This window comes from Suncus etruscus, chromosome 16 (assembly GCF_024139225.1).
Source record: "Suncus etruscus isolate mSunEtr1 chromosome 16, mSunEtr1.pri.cur, whole genome shotgun sequence".
NCBI classification, from domain to species: Eukaryota; Metazoa; Chordata; class Mammalia; order Eulipotyphla; family Soricidae; genus Suncus; species Suncus etruscus.
The window spans coordinates 18,393,108-18,408,970 of NC_064863.1; the positions used below are offsets into that span (position 1 = coordinate 18,393,108).

The 15,863-nt window shown below is 36.0% G+C and overlaps 1 protein-coding gene across 1 annotated transcript in view; it reads left to right on the plus strand.

Annotated features, from left to right (window-relative positions):
* LOC126032387 (cytosolic beta-glucosidase) overlaps positions 1 to 15,863 on the plus strand; it is a 139,603-nt gene that overhangs the window by 51,309 nt on the left and 72,431 nt on the right. The window contains exon 2 of the mRNA XM_049790046.1: positions 6,633 to 6,860. Within this exon, the coding sequence (XP_049646003.1) occupies positions 6,633 to 6,860 (228 nt within the window). The remainder of the gene's footprint in view (positions 1 to 6,632; positions 6,861 to 15,863) is intronic.

A 15,863-nucleotide genomic window follows, 5' to 3' on the forward strand; every position in this document is an offset into this window, starting at 1 on the left:
TTCGTTCACCAAAGCAAACACATCTAAAAGAGAAGAGGCATTTAAGTATATAATTTTAAGTTTAAAAAAAAAGAACTGAAGAAAACTTTACCTCTGATTTTTTAGCCTGCACTTATATACACCCCACCCACACATACGTTTTTTATCTAGTAGTTCTTCTGTCTAGTTCTTTGAACTCCTCACAAATAGATGTCCTATATTGCTTCATATGTTAATGTGGGTTATTAGTGAGAGTTGTTTTTAGCTTTCTATACTACTTCAAGTATATACATAATTTATTAATGTCTGTATTTAATATCCTATTTTTCAGTGATTACAGTAATATTTCTCAATCTCATTTGTATGTTAAAGTGAATATGATTAAAGGATTTATTTAATTATATAACTTTTGGATCACACCCAGCGGTTCTCAGCTCTTACTCCTATTTCTGTGCTCAGGAATCATTTCTGCCAGGGCTTAGTGGTCCATATGTAGTCCAGGGGATCAAACCAGGGTTGACCACAAGCAGAGTTCCCCAGTTGAAATTATTTAGAGTCAAATAGCACTATTACCCAAATCATTGATCTCTTGTCCCTTCCATATTTAGTTTTGTAGCAGAATCCCCCTTTAACTTTTCCTGTTAAAAATATGATTTTATTATTACTTCAAGATGCTTTCTTTTTTGTGGACATAATATATTGACTTCTTTTGCGGACATGACATATTGATGTCTTACTGTAAGAGATGAAGATTTAAGACCAGAGAGTTGGCTCAATGAACTGAGCCAATGCTTGATCTCTGTAGGAGGCCCAGGTTTGATCTCTGAAGTAACATGTTTCTTTAACTGTCACTAAGATAATGCTCTGAGAACAGAACCAGTAGCAGTCCCTGAACATTGCTGATGTGGCCTGTAAGTCAAACAAACAACTAAACAAATAAAGGACTTACTATTTTGTCCCTGTCTTCACTTAATCTTTCCACTTTCATTGTTCATATACAATTGCTATATCTGAAGGAAATGACTAAGTTGGGAATGTTTCCTTTTCAGATCTTGCAAAGACTTTGATATGGATGCGGCCAAGATCACACAATGTAAACTTTTTTTCATGCCACTGCCCTATCCCCAAAGAGTGATTAAAATGCAAGGATTTCTGTTAATTATGTTAAAAACATAGTTTAACACAGTCCTTTTAGGTGACAGTGGATTCTGCAAGTTTATGAGTTGAATAAAGAAGCTTGGGTGCATCCAGATAAAACAAGATTAATGAAAGCTTGGAAAGTGTTGAGCTACGTCTTGGCTTCTTGGGACTCCTGTCTCTAGTTCTGTGCATGCTGAAAATTCTATAATAATATCTGAATGTGAAAGAAAGCACAGTAGCTAACTCTTTCAGAGTAATCATGCCATCCACTGCTGCCAAATTTTTTATTTTTCCTGGTTATCATCGTACTTTTCATTAAGTCTAGGAGATAATTTTTTGAATGTTTGCTTGTTAGTTGATTTAGAGAGAGAGAGAAAGAGAGAGAGAGGGAGAGAGAGAGAGAAAGTAAATACTTGTCCCAGAGCAAGTGCAGGAGTATTGGTGGGAAGCAAACTGGGGACATTGGTGGTGGTGAAGGATGGTATAATTCTATGGACCGAAACTCAGCCATGAACAATTTTGTAACTATAGTGCTTAAATAAATTAACAATATATTAAAAAAACACATCACACTAGCTAATTTATAATGCAAATATTTGTTTCTTATCATACTTATTTTCTTACAGTAAATATTACAGCAAATAGTTTCTTACAATATTTTTCTTATTTATTAAGAAATATCTAGTCATTGTAATATTACAGTTATTCACAACTGGGTTTCAAGCATACAAATGTCCACTTCCCTCCAGTAATATGACATACCCCCGTTTTGCCTTCCAGGCTTCAGTCTGCCTCTAGAAGAATATTTTTTTAATGTAAAAGCAGGCTTTCTTCAGAGGTTCTGAGGAAGGCCAGGGAGAGAATAAGAAAAAGAGAGGGTAACACGTCTGAGTATGAGACCATGAAAGTAAACATCACCAGTGGATGAGGGTGACAAGTGAGTGCAGGCACCATATGAATGGGCTAGCAACACACATGTGACTATATGAGACATTTGAAAAAATAACATTCTCCATTATAATTTCCAGTACTGTTACTTATAGTTTCATATATAACATGTTATCACCTTTCAGCAGCCCCTCCTCCTCATGGTTAAACACTCCTGGTTAAACAACCTTGATGTACTTGTTGGCTCCGCCCTGGCCTATTCCCTAATAGTCTCCCCTGCCCAGTCCCCACAAGTGACAAGTATTTTATTGAAGATCAGCTTCTTGTGACCAAGTAATATTTCACTTTGTATATGTACCAGAATTGCTTTATCAATACATTTGTTCTTAGATGCTTGAGTTGTGTGTGTGTGTGTGTGTGTGTGTGTGTATATATATATATATATATATATATATATATATATATATATATATATATATATATATATATATACATATAATTTTTTTGGGTCACACCTGGCAGCACTCAGGAGTTACTCCTGGCTCTATGCTCAGAAATTGCCTCCTGGCAGGCTCGGGAGACCATATGGGATGCCGGGATTTGAACCAACGTCCTTCTGCATGCAAGGCAAACGCCTTACCGCTGTGCTTTCTCTCCAGCCTCATATAACATGTATTTTTAAAAGCTAGTGTATACAGTAGGCTACTCCACTTAAATTTATTTTCCTATTAACCTGCATTTATCTATTACATGTGTCAGAATACAGGTTGGAGCGATTGTACAGCAAGTGAGATAATTGCCTTGCAGCCAAATCAGGTTTGATGCCTGGCACTTAACATGGTCCCATGAGCTCCATCAGAAGTGATCCCTAATCACAGAGCTAGGAGTATGCCCTGAGCACTACTGGGTTTGGGTTCAGGAAAACAAAACAAGGAAAATTTGTCAAAACATGTCTTAGGCCTTGTAGATGAAGTAATTCTCAAGGTAAATACATTTTCTTGGGTCTGGAAAGATTGTACAAGGGGCAGGGGGCTCTTGCCGCATATTTGCCCAACCTGGATTCTTTCCCCCCACATCCCATATGAACCTCTTAGTACTTCCAGGAATATTCCTTAGTCCAGAGTTAGGATTAAATCCTGAGCATCCCCAAGTATGGCCCCCAAACAAACAAAACAAAACAAAACAAAACAAAATCCAAAATATATGCCGCCTCATCATCTTTTGGATCTTCTCACCACTTACTACTACTAAAATCAGAATTTCAAGGACTTTGACTTTAATATGTGATATATCTGGATTCACATGTTGACACTATCATTTAAATAATACATATATTACTTAAGTAATAGTATAATCTTAGCAAATCAGTAATTAGTAATGTGGTAAAGTCAGCTTGAATCTGGTTACTATGACCTAGTGTTTTCAACATTTTGTGAATTGATTTTTTTGTTTGTTTTTGAGCCACACCCAGTGGTACTCAGAGGTTACTCCTGGCTCTCTGCTCAGAAATTACTTTTGGCAGGTTCAGGGGACTATACTGGGATTCCAGGGATTGAACCCAGATCTGCCATGTGCAAGGCAAATGATCTACCTGTGATACTATTATTCAGGATCTGTGAAATGATTTTTAAACTGAGCTCTTACAAAAATAGTTGTAGTAATTTATAGGCTTATAATTTATACTAAAGGTACAGTTTAAAAATCTAAAGTCATAATGTCTAACAAATTTAATATTATTTATGTTCTTAAGATTATTCATATATGTGTGGAAGAAATAACTTTAAAATGTTTTCAGTTATGCATACTAGAAACATAGAATGTAAATGAAATGTTACTACAACAATCCCTGAACATCATTTATGGTGCCCTGAAATACTGCCAAGAATGAACCATTAGCACAGAATCAGAGGTAAACCCTGAGTCACTCAGGGTATGGTCTCCAAACCAAAAACAACTAACTAACTAACTAACTAACTAAATATGGTTTTGGATAAGTAATCAATCACCAGCCTCATATACACCTTTTACTGAATTAATAAGATAAAACAAGAAATATAATAAAAGACAATGTATTTCTTCCAGGTTCCTTTATTCCCCAAACAGAACCTTGTCCTACCAATTATTTTCATTCATGAGCATATATGTGTTTGGATATATATATACATATATATATATATACTGTCACAAATTTTTTAATATATAATTTAAACTATAATCTCAATATTCTACAGCATAATTTAAAATATAAAGATACTTGGGCAAGAGAGATAGCACACTGGTAGGGCATTTGCCTTGCAAACAACCAACCCAGGATGGACATTGGCTTGTTTCCCAGCATCACGTATGTTCCCCTAAGTCTTCCAGGGGCAATTTTTGAGTGCAGAGCCAGGAGTGACCCCTGAGCATTGCCAGGTATGATTCAAACACTCCCCAAAATACACACACATATATAAAAAAAACTATATATAAAAACAAACACTATTTTTAAATATAAATAGGTGAAACTATAGAAGTTTAAATTTCTAGAAAAACTGTTTTTTTTTTCTGTTTGTTTGTTTTTGTGCCACACTTGAAGATACTAAGGACTTACTCTTGGCTGTACACTTAGGAATCACTTCTGGAAGTGTTTAGGGGACAATAGGGGGTAATGGGGATCAAACCCAGGTCAGCCACTTGTAAGCTAGTACCCTAATCACTGTACTATTGCTTGGTCCAGAGATTTCTGAACAAACTGAGCAGGACAATGTTGTCCTATATTCCATTCCTCAGTTTTCCTTACAATGGGCAACTTGTACTATTATGAGATGTTCGTTACACCGATTGATGTTTTATTATTAAAGAAAGATCATAGTTGATGGGTGTTGAGAATTTTGTAACGTGAGTCCAACATTAGATTACCATTCAAAGTAGTTTCCCTTCTCTAATGCTCCATTTATTCTAGTGCTTTACTTATTCAGACCTGTCTCCATTCTTCCGAGTCTTGTAGTTGATTGTTGTTTAACCTTATCACTTTGAGAGGACTGCTCTAATACTGGGTTATAAAAAGCAGGTTAAAAAACTGAGTGGCTTTTAGCAGTTGTTTATTTACATGCTTCATTTTCTTATATCACACTGGCAAGCATTTTCCCCCCTTGCCGTTCTGGAGGCTGGAAGCCAAGAACAGAGCACTAAACAGGCCAGAATGTCCTTGTCCACATCTTTCTTTGTGCTCACACTGGAAAATATACTTTGTGAAGTCTCTTTTCTAAAGGTGCCAATATAGTCTTGATGAATCTACCCATCACTATGGCCCGAACACCTCCCAAGAGTCTCAGCTAACACCATCCCCTTGCACTTTAGGATTTCCTACATAACATCCGGGAAGACACATGCATTCAGATCATAGTTAAGGATTATATATGCCCTGAAGCTTTCACTTTAAATGCAAGTAGTATTCTCTGTCTATAAATACATCTCATATTAACGATCTGCTCTACTGTTGGGATATTGGAAGGATGAAGGTTGCTTCTAGGATTTTGCATTGGCCAGGATATATGATAAATATATATAAAAAACTTGTCGAATCACTGCAGATAGGAATGAATATATTTAGGACATTGACACGATCATATTCAAAATGGCAGGATATACTGGACCCCAGGTTTCATGATATAATAGAAATTGGAGTTTAAGTGGAGAGGGTCATTATGAGTCTGTCATAGACTGTCATAAAACCCTTTGACTCTGTTCCTGAATGCCTGGAATATGGACCCTGTAGAACAACTGCTCTGGAATTTCTTCTTGGGTTAAAAACTTCAGAGATACTGGTCCAGACATGGGGAAGGACAGCATAAAGTGTGGCTAGTCTCCCCTTGATTTGTGGTTACACTCAGGCCTGAACTCAGGGCTGTCCTGATTCCCTTACAAAGAGCTTGGGTTAATGAGATGCCTATTTACCTTGTGGTCATTATTATCATTTATTGTGATGCTCTCTAGACACCTCAACTCCCAATGTTATTGCTATACTTCTCCCTGGTGCACCAGGTCCCCTTGGTTGACCTTCTTTTATATTATTTATATCTCTTGCCCTTTCACTCTGTAGTATTCCAATTCCTCTTGTCCTATATAAGCATTGTTGGAATGGAATAAAGTGTCTCTGGTTATCATCCTGGGACCCATTCTTTCCAGGTCATCAGCTGGAGGGAATGTCCTCAGTCCTGAACACAAGGGGGATAGAAATTGACCCTCGTTAGCTGACAGGGTCAACACAATGGGCATTAGGAAGAGAGTGTGACAGTGATGGAAAAGAGAAATGGCCACAAGGAGATGCTTCCAACTTCAGCTTGCATGGCCTGGGCTCTGCCTTTGTTTACCAGTAGGGAGAGATTCAGATAATGAACCATGAAAGCCTGCTCTGCAGTGGCATTCAGCAATAATTTTTCATTTGCCATCAGTCAGCTTCAGGGATCAAGGAAAGCCAAACACATAAGCCGCTCATGCATGTTATTTTAAAGGCATATTTGAAAGTTATAAAAATGGTACACGGAGTTAATGAGGTATGTTCTTTTGGCGGCAAATATTTACATTCTACATATGCTTCTTGATGTCAAGAGTGTAACCATTTCATTTTTTTTTTCTTTTCTCAGGAGGCTGGGATGCAGATGGGAAAGGCCCTAGTGTCTGGGATACATTCACCCATCAGGGAGGAGAGAGAGTTTTCAAGAACCAGACTGGCGATGTAGCTTGTAGCAGCTACACTCTGTGGGAGGATGATTTGAAATGTATCAAACAGCTTGGATTGACTCATTACCGCTTCTCTCTTTCCTGGTCACGTCTGTTACCTGATGGGACGACAGGTTTCATCAACCAGAAAGGCAAGTGTTTCTTAAAAATAGAAGGTTGCAGCTTTAATTCAAGGTTATTGCTGCAGTCTGGCATAATTAATCCACTATGATATTCTGCAGTGGAGCTTTGCAATGGTAACTTTTGAGAGTGATTATGGGATACATTTTTGGAAATGGGTTTGCATTAGTTTTCTTGATGCTATTTTTTTTTCTTCACTGGAGAACTCTGTTGCGGAAAGGGGTGGGGGAGAAACAGTGGCAAGAAGGGCATTGGAGTAAGTGTTTGGAAAATGCAAGCTCTTATTTGAGAGTGAACTTGAAGGTGAATTTCCAAAAGTTGTGGATTCAATTATTTTCAGTTGAGGTGTACTGTGATAAGTAATAAAATGCCCTGTGGAACTTGAGAAGATTCTGAAATTTTCCATTGGAGTTGGGTTCATGGGGCTAATTAATTTGTAGCGAGGTCCCCAAGGTTGGCCTGCTTGGGATTAGTTACCTGCTTCATCACTTATTATCTGTGTAAGCATCGCTTGGTGCCTCAGTTTCCCCTCAAGGAAAAAGGCTGTTATAATTCTTCCTTTTCCCCCCAGAGAGTAGTAGAGATGAAATGAAATAACCCTTGTAAAACGCTTTACAAATTGGCTGATATGTCATAAAAACATTCAATAAACACTAGCGAGCATTATGATTATGCACTGCAATTAAAAAGGACTACTGCCCTTTTTGAGTGCCTGCATTTATGAGGCATTTTACATACTTTTTTTTCTAATCCCACAATCAATGAGAGAGGTATAATTATCACATTTACAAATATGCTTATTCGTATCCAGATGTTTGGTAGCTGGAAGATCTGAACTTTAAACTCAAGGCCTGGCTGGCTCTTCCATACAAAGTTTGTGACCATTAGAGGTGGTCATGTGTGTTTTAATTCAATTTCTGATTTCCATAAACAGTTGAGCCCACTCATGGCCCATGATGGCACCTCTTATTTTTACTGCTTAAGGAAAACACAGAATGACTTATCAGTAAAGCTTTAATAAAAAAGTGTTGTTCTTTAGAAACAATGCAACCTAATAGATTCTTTACCAAAATCTTTCAGTGTCACTTTATTTTGGAAAGGACATTTTGTACTTATAGGTGGGGCCAGTGAAGTAGCTAAGATGAAATATTTAAAGGAGGCATCCCCTTTACAAGATGAAGACTCGCAAACCTAAGAGAAGATATCTGTCTTCTCCATACATTGGAACTCCTGGGGTATTAATTGATACTGTTTTTTTTTTTTTTTTTTTTTTTTGAGCACTAGACCTGATTCTACATAGGAAGAACTGCAGGATTAAATCAGATGTTCTCTCTTTCTATCTCTTATTGATTCTCCTTTCAGGGATCACTCCTATAAGGTCTTGGGGGACCATATGTGGTGGTGAAGATTGAGCTCTGATGGGCCACATGCAAAGCATACTCTTTCCCTGTTGTACTACCATTCTGTAGTAGTCTTGAGTTTAGTTCTAGTCTCACTAAACTGCATGTACTCTGCTCCAAAAACTCCCTGCTCATAACATGGGCCAAAGGCTTTAACCCTTTCTCTTATCCTAGTTAAGAATTCTAAGCATAAGAAGTTGTATTGAAATTACATTAGATTGTAAGCAACAGAAAACTTCAAACAAACCAATTCACCAACATATAGTATAGAAATTCTACCCCTTAAAATCTGAAAAATTATGAATACAATACAACTCCATATTTACTTATTAAAAGTTATTCACTGTTGAGGTTTAGACATAAAAGGTTCCAACACCAATCCCTCCACCAGGATTTCCACCCTTTACCATCTCACCCTGCAGCTTGTACCTTGGGCCAATTTTAAGTTTGTTGAAGTTTGAATCTCTTGTTTTCAGTGTTGTTGACTCTGGTTTGTATACTTAACTATAGTCTATTTATATACACTGATGTACCCATACTCCCTTGACCCTTGTCTCCTATTGCCTTCACATCTATCTCTTATTATTTCTCTCCTTAATTTATTTCATTCTCAATCTAATCTTCCTATTCTGTTGGGAAGTGTATCATCCCTTTCAAACATTGCATTTCCTTGTCCCACTTATTCTACATGCCACAAATATATGAAATCACCCGGTGTTTGTCTTTCTACTTCTGTCTTATTTTATTTAACATGATCTTCCAGATTCATTCATTTTCCAGTTAATTCTATGATTTTATCATTCCTTAGAGCTTCACATTATTCCATAGTAGATATATACACCACATCTTCATGATCTACCTATCTATTGTTGGACATTTATATTGATTCATAGCTTAGTTATTGTTTTTATTGCTGCAATGAATAATGGTGAGTGAGTGTATTCTTATTATGAGGTTGGATACCCAAAATTGGAATCACTAGGTTTATATGGCAGCTCAATTTTTAGTTTATAGAGAAATCTCTATACTGTTTTCCATAGCCAGCTCCCCACCCTCCTTTCAAAACAAATTTAGTTCTAAAACTAAATTGGCAGCAAAAGTTGACCCAAATGGATATGAACATTTGTTATCATTTCAATGTATTCTCCTTAGTAAAAATTTGTATTGTATTTTATTCTATAAACATGAAGGATATTGACCCAGACCCACTGGGAATGTTAATTTCAAATAATGGCATTTGCTCCAAATTTTCTTTCTTAAATTAAAGAATTATAAATACATTTGTCTTCAGGGTTTTCAGATAAAGAATTATAGGGTTGTATCAATATGTTAGCATATAAATTTATTTAAAACTGACTTACAGAAGTTCATGGGTGTACACTTAGATCAGCAGTTCAAGAGCAGGACAAGATAAAACTGGTAGTTACTAGGCAGAGTCTTGGTCTAATAGCTCCAGTCTGGTGTCCTGCATGTGTAGAGGTATCAAAGACTATGGGACATCTAAAAAAATGGAGGCACCACTAGACAATGTCCCAAGGTTATAATATCCACTGAGCTTTTGGGGTTTGGACCCACCTTTTTTTAAGCCATAGCTTATTAATATTATATTATTTTCCATGAACATAAAGGCACAGAGGTGTTTTTACTAGGCAGAATTTCAATAAGCGGTTGCTCTCTCTTGTGCAGTGATCTGTTGAAGCAATTGGAACTGCTTTAACTCAGAAAGGCCATCATTTATTTCTTCTGTTAAGCAATTTTTCAAAGATCAGGGAAAGAATAAGAAAAAGCCTTGCCACTATTCTGTCCAAGAAACCCCCTATGTAGATATATGTTTGACTACCTATGGTAAAGCTTGATTAGAGGACATTTAGAAACTTAAGATCTCACACATTGGGAATGTTCTAGAGCCATTCTTTCTTTTCGATATGGTAAGTTTTTAACATTTCACAAAAGGAGCTTGAGTTGGCAACTGAAATCATATAGTTCTCTCTTTCTACACTGTTGAAGTCATTTCCATTTCAGTTACAAATGTAAGATTGGAGGTGAAGAGGAGGACCTCCTAGGACTGGAAAGGAAAAGAATAAAAGGACATTCAGACAACATTTTTTTTAACCTTTACATATAATATATGAACATATCCTACATGAAGAATATTTCTGTATATTTGCTACAATAATCTTCATTAATCTCCTACTCTCCCTTGGGCAGTGCAGTAGGCTGAGTAAGAGACCCCTACCAATATCCTTGGCCTCATTAGTAGGCATGCTAATGTCTTATCTTTAATATTCAAAGGAACTTTAAAGATGTCGTTTATTTTGAATCATAAGTTAGCAACTGGATAACCAACGAGGTCTTGATTCAATTGTATGAATCTTTAAAAAAGTGAGTCCAGAAGCTCATAGCCAGAAAGAGAATACATTACTAGAGGGAACTATTAGGGGAAAGTAATGCTTCTGGATTTGAATATCAGAAAAAGGGATCATGAAACAAAAATTTAGGAGGATTCTGGAGTCTGGAAGAAGCAGGAAATGAATTTTCCATAAGAATCTCTGGAATACAGTCCTGCTGATACCTTTATTTTAGTGTAGAGAAAAATTTTTGGACATCTGATTGCCAGAATTGTAACAAAATAACCTTTATGTTGTTTTAGAGCACTACATTGGTGATATTGTTATAGCAGCAATAGGAAACTAATATAAGCATTGTGCCAAGACCATCTAGGACAATGAAAAAAATTGTCAAAGAGTGAGTCTAGAGTTGTCATGTGTCTGACACATGGTAGATCCTTGGCTAAAATGAATTCTATGGTAAGACATTTGTGGTTTCACTGGAAGAATATCAGCTCTGATATTTCCTATATTATGATGTCATTTTTCCAGTTTCAGCCACATCCTCTCATAAGAGGATCTCCTTATATCTTCATGCTTCATAATTTTGTTCTGTACCTGGTTAAAATTTACTGGATGCAGAAAATATGGTTTTCTTGTGACATATGATGTGAGAAAGCTCATTAGAAAAGTTGAAACCTCATTATGAAAGCACCAAAAATTGTGCTTTTGCACAATTGTCTTCCATTTAGGTATGTTTAGAATTGAAGAACTTAGAGACAGGTAGGCTGATATGAGGACTGTGAGGTAGCATTGGCAGATGGGGTAATTTTTGAGATAATATAAAATGGATGCATAAATAAAATTGGTTGTTCATGAAGAGGAATAGATTACAGTGGGAGAAGTTGAAATTTTGGGTGACTATATTTCTTAAGAGCAAAGATATTTATGTTTCCCAGCTTTAATTCTCTAGGATTCCAGATACAATTTTTTTCTGTCATAGAGAATCTGATAGTTTTCTGTCATAATTTGTAATAATTTCCACTGCAATCCATACAGACGATGCCACTTTTTTGCTTTAATTAACCTGAGTGAGTTCTTTTGTGATATATGTAAATGGCCCTTTACCCAAAAATGATTCACATTTTCATAGACTAAATGAGAATCAGTGGGTTTAATTCAAATAAATAAGAAAATAGTAAACATAAAGAAAGACAGAAAGTTTAACACTGAAACATTTAACACTGAAAAATATCAACCCCGTTGTAAATATTCAGATGCCAAACAGGGTACAAGCATGGATGTTTCTAAATTTTAATATTTATAGATTGGTAACATATGATTCAGGGGAAAACATATTATTTATTCAGAGAATTAGCTATGAATGAATTTGTCTTGGTTGCAGGAAGCTAAAGAATGCTTTAACAGCATATTACCATTTGATACCCACAAACCTTATAAATTGGTGGTATTATTATTTCTTATTTACAGGTGAGCAATTTTGGGTGTAGCAAGGTAAAGTGATTTTTCCATGATGCCAGAGCTAAATTGTTTTGCTCTAAAGCTCATCTCACAAAACTCACAATCCACTGCCTCATGGAAAGTTCTATTAAAGCATCTACGCAGTAAAACAACAATAATAACAACAACAACAACAACAACAACACTGCACAAACCAGAGTAAATTGCTTAATTCTGAGCTGTTAAATATTTATTATGCAATAGCATTACTGTCCTCCATGTTATACTACAAAATCTTTTTATTTAAAATATTTTTATCTTCAAGTCAATGGAGAATGCTCATGTTGTTTGAATGACAATGATTGCCATCAGCAATGATAGTGTCATATCTAATGTTGATCACAAGAGATAAATCTCTAATTCCTTTCACTTTTTTAAAGAATCTGGTAGTAAGAATCAGCTCCAAAGTTGGCGATTGTTCCAGAGATTAAATGAAGGCACTGTTTTTCTGGCTCTGAAATGGTACAAAGCCCCTGAGAACTGAGATGCTTTAGCTCAGTGCTCCAACTGAGTGAATAACAACCCATTTGACAGTGTTGTCACTTCCAGTCTGATACTGTCTCTCCCTGAAGCTTTTCACATGTTTCTCAAGATGAAGGATGTTGTACTTCTTAGCTTTAGGATTAAATAGAATGGGTGCCACCTGGTACTCTAGCATAAGTACAACAAGTGAATGTAGAGATTATTTTTATTTTAAAAAAGGATGGATTTGCTTGTGAAACTCACTCATTTAGGGGCCCTTTCAAGCAGTACTCAGGAAATCAGAGGTCGACACTTGTCATATGTTTCAATGCATGGACCCAGTACTGCTCCATCCTTATGATACTGTAAACCATAAGAATTTTTCAAGGGCTATCTAACACTAATACTAAGCCAGAATCCACAAAAGCAAAGCATCCAACCAGATCTCATATTAGTTCTGTGGCCACTGACTGTGAAATATTAATACATATCAACACCAAGATGATTACACCATTCCATTTTGAATATTCTATTTCACAAAAGTGAAGATTTGTACAAGCTAGAGAAGATATGATTGGACTTTTAAATTGGGAGACAAATGGTAACATAATAAATGCTGATGAGTATATTCTAGTTTTGTTTCTTTTTTTCTGGAACAAAATAATACCAACTTAATTGCTTAAAATAATATATACTGGAGCTGAAAAGATAATAAACTAAGTAGGGCACTGGTCTTGCATGTGGTTGACCTGGTAGCCAGTGTGGTTCCCCAAACACTACCAAAAGTAATTCCTGAGCTGGATCAAGGAGTAAAACCCGAACACCGTTAGGTATGCCCCCCCAAAAAAGAAAAACCTCACAGTTATGAATTTTGAGATATGTAAAAAATCTGAAAGATCTCTTTAGGATAAAGTAGAGCCTCCTTGGTATGTACAATATCAGTCCCATACTCCATGGATTAGAACATGGAGGCGGGACTGATTTGATAAGTGAATAAATGGCATACAGGAGGGTCTTCTGTGTAGAGGCTATTCTGTCTGGTTCATGTTGTGCTCTGGTCTGATAAAGCTCTGAAAAATACCCACTCTTTCAGACAGACACATAACGTATGTTCTAGCATAATATAACTTTTATTTTCCCTGCTTATGTCTCTTCATTCTCATTCCTCTTCTGCTGGCTTATATATGTCCTTATACTGAACATGAAGTTCTTATAAGAACTCAGGATCTGCAAAAGAATAAACACCAGCAGGGCATACATTGCGAGAAAGTCCAACACACAAGGAGTTCAAAAAACTAAATAATAACCTTTATGTAAATCAGCTAAAAATGATATGAAAGTAGTCAGTATATAGTACTTACTTTAAGTTTTATAACATTACCTCAACTTTCAGTGCAAGACCAATCAGAAAAAAACATATGCTCCTCAAACCAATTGCATAAGATACTGCCCTTCTTCTTAGCTTAGTTCCAATGTGCCAACAACATTCAATAACTGTGTACCTGAAGCCTACTCTTCCCATTCTATTTTTTTTACTATAAATATTTTCATCCTCTCTGATAACCTTAGTATTTGCCCAACACAAATGAGTACGGTTGGCCCCTTGCTACACCAAGCTCTAAACCAGATTGTTAGTTCATGTAGGCTGTTTTTTTATTTTGTTTATTTACATATCTCTTTGGGTCTTGTGCACATTTAATTAATCACTTTCTCTTCTTATTCTACTCTTTATTCTTTGTCTTTTGTGAGTAGTGAGCACTAATGAGAAGTAATTATTAGAATGACAGTAACCTGTACTAAGACCTCACTTTATAACAAGATCTGTTCTAAGTGTTTCAATTTATCAACTCATTAGATTCTTTAGCAATTATTGAAGCTGGTCCCTGTAACTGCCCCCATTTTTAGAGACAAGAAAAGATAATTTAGAGATTAAGTCGATCCTTAAGATCACTGAAATAGTAGCAAAAGCACAAGCATAGAATTTAGATAATGTGGTACCATAGTTCATTGTTGAAGTCATTATGCTACATTATTTTTAGGAAATATTTTCAAATGCTCTGACTTGGAGATGAGTATTTCTTGCCATATCTTGATGTAGTATTTTGTAATTTACTCATAACTATATTGTCCATGAATATATAGGTGATTCATATTAAAATTTCAGCTCACTGAGTGTAAAGGTTTACTTTTTCTTATAAGTCCAGTAGATATAAACTTCTCTATAAATGTGTATTTAAAAAAGATTCAATGAACAATTGAATAAAACACATACAAATGTATGAATTATTGTTTTTTTTTTGGTTTGTTTTTTATGGGCCACACCCATTTGATGCTCAGGGGTTACTCCTGGATATACATTCAGAAATTGCCCCTGGCTTGGGGGGACCATATGGGATGCTGGGAGATCGAACTGCAGTCTGTCCTAGGCTAGCACTCGCAAGATAGACAGACGCCTTACCTCTAGCACCACCTTTCTGGGCCCTTGAATTATTGTTTTTAAAAATGTTTTTAATAGGTGGAGATAGGAACTCTAGCACACTCAGTACATAATTCATATTGTGAATTCACAATTTATATAAATTCACATTCACAGACATTTAAAATTCATGATGCACCACTAATGACAGTGTCACCTCAGATTTCTCTTCTACATTAAGCGTTGTAACTAATTACAACATTCTCTTAGCATTAATTCTGAAGGGGACTAACAAACTTAAATTTTTTCCCTTAACTCAGCAACAATCTCTTATACACAAACAGTGCTGGAAGAATGAGTGAAGAACCAACGTGTGTCTATATTCTTACAGACTAGGTTAGAATTTCAGGGAATACCAGTCAGCTTAATTTCTCAATAGATTAAGCTCCTCTTAGTTCACTGTCCTTTTAAACTATTTCTTGGAGCAGATATTGAACTCTTGTTTATACTTAGAGATCTCTTTTCCAAGATATGCATGACTAATGAACTTAAAGAAGCAGTCGTCAGGTTTAATTCTCATAAATTTGAGATCACTTCTTTCATTTATTTAACAAATATTTATGGAGAGGGAGACCTAGAGATATTAGAGTGGATAGTGTGCTTGCCTTACATAAGGTTGTCACAGGTTTGGTCTATAGCACCCCCATTTTGCCCCTCAGCCTGCCAAGAGTGATTTCAGCACAAAGCTGAGGAGTGTGGGTATGGCCCAACACCTCCCCCAATATTTAAAAATAATTTACTTTATTTCTAGCAGTAAAGATCTAGGAATTTCCATCACTATTGCTTTTGTGGGATTGTGACTTCAACTTCCAGAGCTTTTGGAAGTTC